Source organism: Xenopus tropicalis, chromosome 8, assembly GCF_000004195.4.
Source record: "Xenopus tropicalis strain Nigerian chromosome 8, UCB_Xtro_10.0, whole genome shotgun sequence".
NCBI lineage: Eukaryota > Metazoa > Chordata > Amphibia > Anura > Pipidae > Xenopus > Xenopus tropicalis.
In genome coordinates, this window is record NC_030684.2 from 3,681,335 (window position 1) to 3,693,656 (window position 12,322).

At 41.9% G+C, this 12,322-nt stretch overlaps 1 protein-coding gene across 1 annotated transcript; it reads right to left on the minus strand.

The window, feature by feature from the left end:
* Positions 1 to 1,356: 1,356 nt before the first annotated feature.
* On the minus strand, positions 1,357 to 10,545 carry fcn1 (ficolin 1). Its single transcript, NM_001004935.1, has 9 exons — positions 10,415 to 10,545; positions 10,164 to 10,277; positions 9,568 to 9,612; positions 9,232 to 9,276; positions 5,799 to 5,843; positions 5,139 to 5,266; positions 4,836 to 4,965; positions 4,425 to 4,559; positions 1,357 to 1,812 (listed from the first exon to the last, which is right to left on the minus strand). Exons 1-9 carry the CDS (start codon positions 10,512 to 10,514, stop codon positions 1,565 to 1,567), a joined length of 990 nt encoding a protein of 329 aa, NP_001004935.1. The 5' UTR covers positions 10,515 to 10,545; the 3' UTR covers positions 1,357 to 1,564.
* Positions 10,546 to 12,322: the final 1,777 nt, after the last annotated feature.

The following is a 12,322-nucleotide window of genomic DNA, read 5'->3' on the forward strand; positions in this document are numbered from 1 at the left end:
TTTCTCTATTAACTCACTGCTACAGGGAACTCATGTATTGTAAGGGATACTGTACCCCCTACTGTAAATGATAAGGATATTAGCAGTCACTGAGGGGTTCTGTGCCCCCCATATAAAGGCACAAGGCTGCAGGCTGAGTTATACAGGGAACTCTGAGTATCACTCATGTATTATAAGGGATAATGTACCCCCTACTGTAAATGATAAGGATATTAGCAGTCACTGAGGGGTTCTGTGCCCCCCATATAAAGGCACAAGGCTGCAGGCTGAGTTATACAGGGAACTCTGAGTATCACTCATGTATTATAAGGGATAATGTACCCCCTACTGTAAATGATAAGGATATTAGCAGTCACTGAGGGGTTCTGTGCCCATATAAAGGCACAAGGCTGCAGGCTGAGTTATACAGGGAACTCTGAGTATCACTCATGTATTATAAGGGATAATGTACCCCCTACTGTAAATGATAAGGATATTAGCAGCCACTGAGGGGTTCTGTGCCCATATAAAGGCACAAGGCTGCAGGCTGAGTTATACAGGGAACTCTGAGTATCACTCATGTATTATAAGGGATACTGTACCCCCTACTGTAAATGATAAGGATATTAGCAGTCACTGAGGGGTTCTGTGCCCATATAAAGGCACAAGGCTGCAGGCTGAGTTATACAGGGAACTCTGAGTATCACTCATGTATTATAAGGGATAATGTACCCCCTACTGTAAATGATAAGGATATTAGCAGTCACTGAGGGGTTCTGTGCCCATATAAAGGCACAAGGCTGACTTTTTTGGGTGGTGAGGCTCAAACAGTGGTCAGACCTGGCCCAGTAAACATTGGAGGTGCTGGCTTGCCCCAGTGCCAGTGCCCTGTCAGAACGGTAATCAGCGATTGGTCGATCGCTGTGTCAATCTCAGTGAATCCTGCCCAGTTTTCCTTATTTGGAAAACCAGGTAGAAGGTTTTAACCTTGACATCCCTTCCATAAACCTGGCTGTCCAGGTCAAAACCGAACCCTAGATACTCAGCCTAGAAGTTTGAGTGGAGTTTTTTTCTGTGCTTTAGGACACAAACTAAAATAATGTCCTTGACTGCTCTACAGGGCCAAGCTGATCAAGGCTGAAGGGACCAGCAACGTGGCAAGCTGAGCCTGCACCGCCTTTCCTGTGGCCCAACCCACTGATGCTGTGACTCAAAGCTGAGGTTTTGAGTCATGGTGCCCCCCCAAACTGAGGTTGTGAACCTGGGGAGCAGCAGGGTTGGACATGCTCCAAGGGCACATTTCCAAACCATGAGTAGAAGTTGAGGGAACCTTACTCTTACTGCTGTAACCAAGAAATAATTATTGAACGAATCGACTCTGAGACGCAGAAGCAACTTTATTTTAGGCAGAAATAACTGCACAAATCATAGAGTAGCGACTAAAGCCATAACTGCCCAACATCCCCGAGCAGCAATGGTACATTCCCAGGCAATCATTCCAACACAATTCCAAGTGTTAATTTCCCATGAAAGAATAACACGACCTCACCGGATAAGATACTCTGGATTCGATTATTCTCTGTTCCTATTGTGGCCGGAACTTAATTTCAGACACTTTCAGTGAGTAATCATTCCCTCTGAATTCGCCCCAGTTGACTCCTCCATCTGCCTCATCGTGTTCTCCTCGCAAATATTCCCCATTCAGACAGGAGGAGTAACAATCGTGATACCACCAGGCCCCTTTGAATGACTCTGCACAGTTACTATCACTCTCATCATTATCCACATCCTTTGTTTGGAAAGCTTTGTTGTTGTGAGAAGACAAGGAGTCCCCTGGAAAGAGACAACATCCTTTACCTCCTCCAGCTCTTGATTTTCCCCCACCTTCACTTCATACTAAACCCTGTTGGAATCCTGGAATGATTTCTCCTTCTATGTTCAAGAACCATGAGGGCCCAGTCAATACAGGATCCAGCAGATATTTGTGTTGATCTTAATTTATGTTATTAGTAGAAGGATCTATAACCATCTCGTGAAGAACATCTGCAAGTGTTTGGTTTTATCAGCAGCACATTGACTGGATATGCCCACTACATGTGTTTGTCCCAGTGCCAGAAACCAGCAGCAACGTCTAAAATAAGTGGAAAAATACTATTTACTAGTGGGAAAATGGACGGCACCAGTACTGCTGCCATATCAGCATAGTATTGCCCTGGCATATCCAGAGTTTAACCTGGCAACATTTTGCTTTGTGTCCACACAGAGACCCATAATTAATTCAATACACAACCAGGGACTGTGGAAGGTGACCTATCTGGGGCATCAGACAATGCAGAGCCAGCCCTATGGGGCAGGAAGCTGGGGCAATTGGTTTCTTTGATCTGTTGATTTGTGGACCTAAGGAACAGCAGGGGGTATAGCTATGATAAAATATGGATTATAGAAAGGGGTCCATATCTCCTTTGCTTTAGGGTTCACATCCTCATAAATCATATATTGGTTCCATGCTTCCCAATGAAGGGACTGCCTATACCAACCAGTTAGGGGGCATAGTTTCGGGGGACTGGGACATGAGACACCCCTCATGTTTGGTATCATTTTGATCGCCAACATATGGGTCAAAACAAGCCCCTATTTTCATAGTAATATTGGGTACTGGCAAGTATTATATGACAAGAAACTGGCCTGAGAATTGCAACCCTCAACAGGAAGGGGGGTCATGTGACAAGTTCCTGGGCACTCCCCCCTCATGCAAACGATAATGAGGGAGGGTCCCAACAGGAAGATAAAAAGGGCCACAGACCCCGGTACTCGTTAGCTCATATTTTGAGGTTCCAAGTTCTGTGTGGGCTGAGATTTCCAAACTCTTTGCCTCAGGAGGACACAAAAAATAACACGTACATTGGGTTTCTCTGTGTTTTATACATTTGGTACGAAACGTGTAAGGCTTCATTCTAGCATGTATGTGTATAACTAAATTAAAGTATTTTTTGATTTTATTTCAATTTTGAGCTTCTACTTTACAATTTTTGAATTTTGGGGGATTTCCGGAGTGCCTGCCTTTCCTATTGAATGTCTTCCTGTGCGGCTCCCCTATGCTGAGGGTCTGGGGCAGGAGCACCCGGACCATACCTATAATCGGGTAAGCCTGATTTTCACTATTATATCTTGGATTTATAACCTCTTCGAGTTTATATTCACTTAGCGGAAACTAGCCCTAACTACAGTGAGAAAGCTTGTGTGATATATTTGTGTATTAGGTTTCTATTAGGTTTCTATGGTGGCAGCGAATAGTTATTTGGGGCGGTGGTGTGTTTGGGGGTGTCTGATGTTAGTGTAACCTGTGTGAAAGGTGACTCAATTTAACCCCTTGTTTCCCTGTCCCGGTGTCATGTGCGTCTGAGAGTGGCATGTTCTTGACAACTGCCCAATATGTTTCAGGCATGGCTATACTCAATCATAGGCATCCACTATTGCTCTTTGAGGTCCAGAGCAAAACTTGCCCCCATACTCAAGGTGAGGCCTTACCAGGGAGCTATAAGGAGGCAAAGTATGTTTTCATCCCTTGAGTCAATGCCCTTTTTATACAAGACAGCACTTTATTTGGTTTAGTAGCCACAGAATGACACTGCTTAGAGTTACACAGCTTGTTATCCACAAATACCCCCCAAATCCTTCTCAATAAAGGATCCCCCCCAACACACTACCATTCAGGGTATAACTCACATTTATGTTATTTCTACCAATTGCATACACTTGCATTTATCAACATTGAACCTCATTTGCCAGTTTGCTGCCCTGTTCTCCAAATAATTAAAGAATAGCTAACACAATGGCACCAAGGCTGTAAACAAGTAGCTCAAGTTACTGACTATGGGAGATCCCCTTCCCACCCTGAAAAGTATCATGAATGGATATAACAGCAGCAGCTTGGAGTTGGGAAAGGCAATGTGTTGGACGTCGGAAAGGAGTAAGTTGCAGTATTCAAGGTGGGAAATGATGAGAGACTGAGTAAGTGTTTTAGTTGTGCCTAAACTGAGGGAGGGGCCTATTCAGACAATATTGCCCAGATGAATACAAGAAGAGTTGGGAAGGTGCTTGGATGCACAGTGTTAAAGACAGATAGGAGTCTAAGAAGGTTCCTAGGCAGCCCTTCTGGTGGTTGGTTGATGTTATTGGCTGTAAGTGAAACCTGAGGGACAGGGGTAAGATGTAGGAGGAAATATAATGAATTCTATTCAGTTTTAGATGGCACTGTGACCCAGAAGGAGACAGCAGGCAGGCAGTCTGTAACTTGGGAAAGGATGAAAAGGGAGAGGTCAGGGGGAGACCGGTAGAGTTGAGTGCCATCGGCATAAAGGTGGTACTGAAGTCCAAATGACTGAATACATTTATTTCAAGAATAGTTACCCCAGCCCCCCCCCCCCCCCCACACAGTCTCTTACCTGCAGGGCCCCCAGTGAATTCCCCAAAACGTAGGGTGTATTTCTGAGACTCTCCCTCCAGTCGGAATTGGCTGTAGGTGGCGTACTTTCGATTGTTGTCAAAATCCTCCAGGTCGAAGCGCAGTTGGAAATTCCCTGTGGGGCAGGAGAGAGTCGGTAAGTTACAGGGCTGCATAACCCTACTCAAGGCCTACATTTACCCTTTCATTGGCTGACAGCCTGTTGGTACAAGTTGTGCTTGAACCTACCCCCCAAAAACCAGCTTTGCCAGTATCCCAACACTCACTGAATCTCTATATTCACTTCTCCCTATAAATACATATGAAATAATGTAGTTTGAGTGTGCCTTTTCTCCACCGAGTACCTAGTGAGGGAAGGGATATGGGCAAGACTGCCGGCATGTGTGGGTACCTGAGGACGTAAGGAGGTGAATGTTCTCATTTCCCAACCAGAACTCGCCCACTTGGCTGCCAAAACCTTGTTTGTAGGATTTCCAGTCTCTGTAGAAATCCACAGAACCGTCCACTCGTCTCTGAAACACCTGTTGGGTTTAATATGTCAATGTATTGTACAGGGTATTGGGTAAGTAGACCTACGTTCTGTACCTACAAAAATACCCCTGACCCGTTGAGCGTCTCACTTCAGAAGCAATGTTTTTATATGTATTCATACATTCCAATGACTGTTATTGTATCTGGATGTCTCCGTACTTACTATCCATCCCCCCCCATCCGTATCCATGTCACAGAGAACCTTTATAGGCTTATTACCATCCGGAGAGACTGTGTACCAGCCGGTGAGCGTGGCTCCATTATTGAGCAGCTCCACACAGTTCTTGGGAGCTACAGATACATAAGGGATATATTTCAACTATTGATTAAATTTACAGTAAATATAACTAATAACAAGGCAAAGCTAAACCAGTATAAAACCATTGCTCTGTCAGCCATTGTGATCTATAGTATCAAAAATATCGAGGGTGCTTTCTTCCAAGCTTGGTTTCCGATAATATTTAGGAAGAACATTCTCCCCAAATGTCACCCCTAACTGGACTTGAAGTTGGTTCCTTCCAACCCCCACCCCCATCCTTCTGGTCATTGCTGTGTGTCAGCCCCACAGTTTGGGGACCATTGGACTAGATCCATCCAAGTACAACAGGAAGGGAGATGCTCTTCAGCTTAACCTAGTAGTTGGGTTCTACAGTTACTACTCTGGCCAACCTTCTAGTTGAATCAAGCCAAATGCAAGGGGAGCCTATTTCTACTCATATTAAATCATTGGTTTGTCCCACAGGTATATGTTTGAAGGATCTAAGGTTTCAAACATCTTGTACACTACTTTCCCATAGATGAGTTCCTGCACCGCTGGACTTACTTTTCTTGCCAAGTGGCCCCAAGAGTCCAGGACGCCCAATGTCTCCTATCGTTATTTACAAAAAAGAGCAGAATGATAACAAACAGGCAAAACCACCTTATATATTACTGAAACAATCTCTAGGGTGTTGAACACACACATAATCTTTTTGGAATATATTTAGGTTCGGGCACAAATATTTAGGTACACAAAAGCTTTCTATGTGACAGTTTAGACTTCTCCTCTAGTGATGAGTGAATCTGTCCCATTTCGCTTTGCCTAAAAATTTGCGTAACAACAGCAAAATTCACGAAACGGCAAAAAATTCGTGAAACGCGTTTGTCCCATGTTTTTTTTTTACACCCATGCCCATTTTGACGCGCAATGAATTTTTCAGCAGCGAATTTTCTTTGAAGTTTGGCGAAAAGCGGAAATTCACTGCGAATCTATGCCTGGTGAAAAAATTCACTCATTACTATTCTCCTCTAATACAAACTGCTCTGGTTCTCCCAGATATGAAGGATCCCTCCCAACTGCAGTTTCCAGATCCCCCCAGGATTGGCCCATTGGATTTAGATCAGGGTGGGCATTTCCTGATCCTTATGATGTCATTTCTGTCACATGACTCACTGAAACTTGTATATTATAATAAATAAAGTTCCCCCTGTTGTAAAATATTAGGATATTAGAAGTCACTTTGGAGTTCCATGACCTTAAGTCTCTGTCCTTGTGCCTTTATATAGTCATGGAACTCCTCGGGGGCTTATAATATCCCTATATGTTACAATAGGGGGCACTTTATTCACTATATATTATAAGGAACTCCTCGGGGGCTTATAATATCCCTATATGTTACAATAGGGGGCACTTTATTCACTATATATTATAAGGAACTCCTCGGGGGCTTATAATATCCCTATATGTTACAATAGGGGGTACTTTATTCACTATATATTATAAGGAACTCCTCAGGGACTTATAATATCCCTATATGTTACAATAGGGGGCACTTTATTCACTGTATATTATAAGGAACTCCTAGGGGGCTTATAATATCCCTATATGTTACAATAGGGGGTACTTTATTCACTATATATTATAAGGAACTCCTCTGTGACTTATAATATCCCTATATGTTACAACAGGGGGCACTTTATTCACTATATATTATAAGGAACTCCTCGGGGGCTTATAATATCCCTATATGTTACAATAGGGGCACTTTATTCACTATATATTATAAGGAACTCCTCGGGGGCTTATAATATCCCTATATGTTACAATAGGGGGCACTTTATTAACTATTTATTATAAGGAACTCCTCGGGGACTTATAATATCCCTATATGTTACAATAGGGGGCACTTTATTCACTATATATTATAAGGAACTCCTCGGGGGCTTATAATATCCCTATATGTTACAATAGGGGGTACTTTATTCACTATATATTATAAGGAACCCCTCGGAGGCTTATAATATCCCTATATGTTACAACAGGGGACACTTTATTCACTATATATTATAAGGAACTCCTCGGGGGCTTATAATATCCCTATATGTTACAATAGGGGGTACTTTATTCACTATATATTATAAGGAACTCCTCGGGGGCTTATAATATCCCTATATGTTACAATAGGGGCACTTTATTAACTATTTATTATAAGGAACTCCTCGGGGACTTATAATATCCCTATATGTTACAATAGGGGGCACTTTATTCACTATATATTATAAGGAACTCCTCGGGGCTTATAATATCCCTATATGTTACAATAGGGGGTACTTTATTCACTATATATTATAAGGAACCCCTCGGAGGCTTATAATATCCCTATATGTTACAACAGGGGACACTTTATTCACTATATATTATAAGGAACTCCTCGGGGGCTTATAATATCCCTATATGTTACAATAGGGGGCACTTTATTCACTATATATTATAAGGAACCCCTCGGGGGCTTATAATATCCCTATATGTTACAATAGGGGGCACTTTATTCACTATATATTATAAGGAACCCCTCAGTGACTTATAATATCCCTATATGTTACAATAGGGGGCACTTTATTCACTATATATTATAAGGAACTCCTCGGGGACTTATAATATCCCTATATGTTACAATAGGGGGCACTTTATTCACTATATATTATAAGGAACCCCTCGGAGGCTTATAATATCCCTATATGTTACAACAGGGGACACTTTATTCACTATATATTATAAGGAACTCCTCGGGGGCTTATAATATCCCTATATGTTACAATAGGGGGTACTTTATTCACTATATATTATAAGGAACCCCTTGGGGGCTTATAATATCCCTATATGTTACAATAGGGGGCACTTTATTAACTATATATTATAAGGAACTCCTCGGGGGCTTATAATATCCCTATATGTTACAATAGGGGGTACTTTATTCACTATATATTATAAGGAACCCCTTGGGGGCTTATAATATCCCTATATGTTACAATAGGGGGCACTTTATTCACTATATATTATAAGGAACTCCTCGGGGGCTTATAATATCCCTATATGTTACAATAGGGGGTACTTTATTCACTATATATTATAAGGAACCCCTTGGGGGCTTATAATATCCCTATATGTTACAATAGGGGGCACTTTATTCACTATATATTATAAGGAACCCCTCGGGGGCTTATAATATCCCTATATGTTACAATAGGGGGCACTTTATTCACTATATATTATAAGGAACCCCTCGGGGGCTTATAATATCCCTATATGTTACAATAGGGGGCACTTTATTCACTATATATTATAAGGAACCCCTCGGGGGCTTATAATATCCCTATATTTTACAATAGGGGGTACTTTATTCATTATATATTATAAGGAACCCCTCGGGGGCTTATAATATCCCTATATGTTACAATAGGGGGTACTTTATTCACTATATATTATAAGGAACTCCTCGGGGGCTTATAATATCCCTATATGTTACATTAAACTGCTGTTTATTTACAGTAAATATAACTAATAACAAGGCAAAGCTAAACCAGTATAAAACCATTGCTCTGTCAGCCACTGTGATCTATAGTATCAAAAATATCAAGGGCACTTTCTTCCAAGCTTGGTTTCCAATAATATTTAGGAAGGACATTCTCCCCAAATGTCACCCCTAACTGGACTTGAAGTTGGTTCCCCACCCCCCATCCTTCTGGTCATTGCTGTGTGTCAGCCCCACAGTTTGGGGACCATTGGACTAGATCCATCCAAGTACAACAGGGAGGGAGATGCTCTTCAGCTTAACCTAGTAGTTAGGTTCTACAGTTACTAGACCAGTCGTGCTCCTTAGATGCTGTACAAAGCCAGAGAGATACTCTGGCCAACCTTCTGCTCTTATTTGTCCCACAGGAATATTTTTCAAGGATCTAACTTTCCCATAGATGGGTTCCTGCACTGCTGGACTTACCTTTCACTCCAGGTGGCCCCCAGGGTCCAGGAGGCCCCATGTCTCCTATTGTTAAAAAAAATTAAAAAGAGCAGAATGATAACAAACAGGCAAAACCACTTTATATATTACTGAAACAATCTTTAGGGTGTTGAACACACACAAGTAATCTTTTTGGAATTTATTTAGGTTCGGGCACAAATATTTAGGTACAAAAAAGCTTTCTATGTGACAGTTTAGACTTCTCCTCTAATACAAACTGCTCTGGTTCTCCCAGATATGAAGGATCCCTCCCAACTGCAGTTTCCAGATCCCCCCAGGATTGGCCCATTGGGTTTAGATCAGGGTGGGCGTTACCTTTCTCACCCCGGGGGCCCAACATTCCAGGGATTCCAGGGTCTCCTGTTTTTTAATAAAAAAAATGAACAAAAACACAATTACAATAGAAACATTTAACTAAAGGTGCAGGCAAAACACATTGGTAAATATACACTGAGGGTATTAATTAGGCCCCTGTCTACCACTACCAGTCACTATAATATACAGTTTAGTCATTTCCCTATGGGACCAAACCATAAATCATATCCTTATAAACGGTGCTTAGTGATGTCATCAGTTATAATCGGAGCTGAGTGATGTCACATGACTCACTGAAACTTGTATATTATAATAAATAAAGTACCCCTTGTTGTAAAACATGAGGATATTAGAAGTCATGGAGTTCCATGGCCTTCAGCCCTCGGCCTTGTGCCTTTATATGGCCATGGAACTCCTTGGTGACTTATAACATCCTTATATTTTACAATAGGGGGTACTTTATTCATTATATAGCCCCCCCTTACAATACTTTGCATTATACTGAACTGTGGAAGAGAACCAAGTAGTTTCCAACAACAGGTAACAGGTAGAGACAGTAAGTTCATTCATAGTTGCAGGTTGGGTTGTCTACTTACCTTTGGTTCCTTGTGTCCCTGCTTCTCCCTTTTGCCCAGTGGATCCTGTAGACCCCAGACACCCTCTTACAATGGCCATTCTTGCTGATTCTCCAGCTCCAATGAGTTTTACATCTGTAGTGGGATGTAGTCATCAAACCCTGAACACATACAAAATGGCGCCCATCCTTCCTGTACTGATATCTATATCTATTGACCAACTTCTCAATCTGCATCACATGTATGAATATTTTCTGCACGTCTCTACTCACCAGGACACGTGTCTTGGGCACGGCAGGATATTGTGATCCCAACAAGAATCAGACAAAAGAGACTTGGAAGAGAAATTCCCATGGTCGGTGGTTTTTCCATTTATGAGACTGCACAGATCCGTGGCTCTTTATCAATCACACAGGTATCTGACTTCAGCTCTTACCCTGTTTTCCTGTATTTATTTATAATGTCACATTGGAACAGAGATGAATGTCTTCTTAGGAATCGGCTGATGTTTTCCATAAAGGTCACTGACTTGTTTGCTTATGGGAAAAAGTAGAAATGATTAACTATAACTTACCCTTATTCATTCAATTGTTACCTGCTGGGATTGGATCTATTTATTAAACCTGGCCAATGTCTTCTGCAAAAGAACTCTCTCTCTTCTGCCTGTAAGAAGGTCACAGTTGGAAGGCTAAGCCTATGGTTTAGAGAGGGGTTCTTCAGGGGGGACATTGGTTTCTGTGTACCTCTGATACAGTCAAAAAGGGCATTAGAAAGGTCCTCTGTAGCATTTTGTGGTCTTCCACACAGCACCAACTCCATCAGTGTCAGTGCCCTGTGGTGGCACCCAGTGATCCCCAACCAGTGGCTCGGGGGCAACATGTTGCTCACCAACCCCTTGGATGTTGCCGTCCAAAAAGTTGCAGAGGCCAGACTTTTCCGACGCTTTCATTCACAAAATCTTATGTGTGGACCAGAATGGGAGGCCTAATGGTCAAGTCCATTCCCAGGCTACAAAACAATAGAGTGTGAGAAGTGCAGTAACCTATGTGCATAAGTGACAGTAATTGGCTGCCTAAGGCATAGAGGTGGGGCAGACAATATATGACAGCTCAGATTTTTAACCCTTTCCCTGCCAACAACGTAGGTACTACTTTGTTTAAAAAAAAAAAAAAGCAGTTATGTGCCAACAACGTAGTACCTACGTTATTGGTACTAATGTGATTCTTTCTGCACTGGCAGCAAAAGCAGTCAGCTGTGCCTCCAACCCCCTCGGCAATGAGCCAAGGGGGCTGGCAAGTTGGTCCAGTGATGCAGGACTGACCTACAAGCAGCAGACGCGATTGCATCGCATCTGTTGCTTGTCCTGTGTCTTCCCCTGCTCTTTGCCCCCCCAGTGCTGCCCACGCACTTCCTGTGCTGCGAGGACTACACAGAGGACTGCCTGCTTGCGATCCCTGAGACCTTCTAATGGTTACACACTGTCACAGGATTTTTAGATTTGTACACACATGTATTGACAAAAATGTAAAAAAAAATTTCCCCCTTTGTCTTTAGTTTTTTTCCCTAAAAATGTTATTTTGGCAGTGTGACTATTGGATCAGATATTCTGACCACTAATTACACTGTTATGTGACTTTTTGTTGTTTCATCGATTTACACAATTTTTGTGGTTTTATTGCATTTTTATCCCTGTATTAGTGTTCCTGATTAATTTTTAGCATAGCTTTGCCATGCTAAAAATAATTTTACCTAATTTTAATTCATCAGAATGTGAACAAAGTATATGGTTTTCTGGGGGTCTCTGTATAGTTAGGGGGGGTTACGGCACATAATACACTGTCAGGGGGCTCTGTGTGCAAAAGCTGAGTTGGCAGGCAAGAAATCCTTATGCGCTATTTTTATTTTGGGTTCAGTACATACCACAGAGTTTTGTACATCTATGCATATTGGGTATCAAACTGTTCAGGAGACCTTAGGTGTTCCTATTTGGGGTGATTTGCCTTTGTATGCAAGAAATTGTATGAGATAAATGCGGCAAACTGCAACATTTTTATGCAATTTTATGAATTGTCATAAAAACCACTAACTTTAGGAAAGCTTTGCAGATTGGTACTTTGGTGTAGAAGGACTCTTTGCCTATGTTGGATTTGTCAGAATGTGTACTTTCCAAAAATATATGT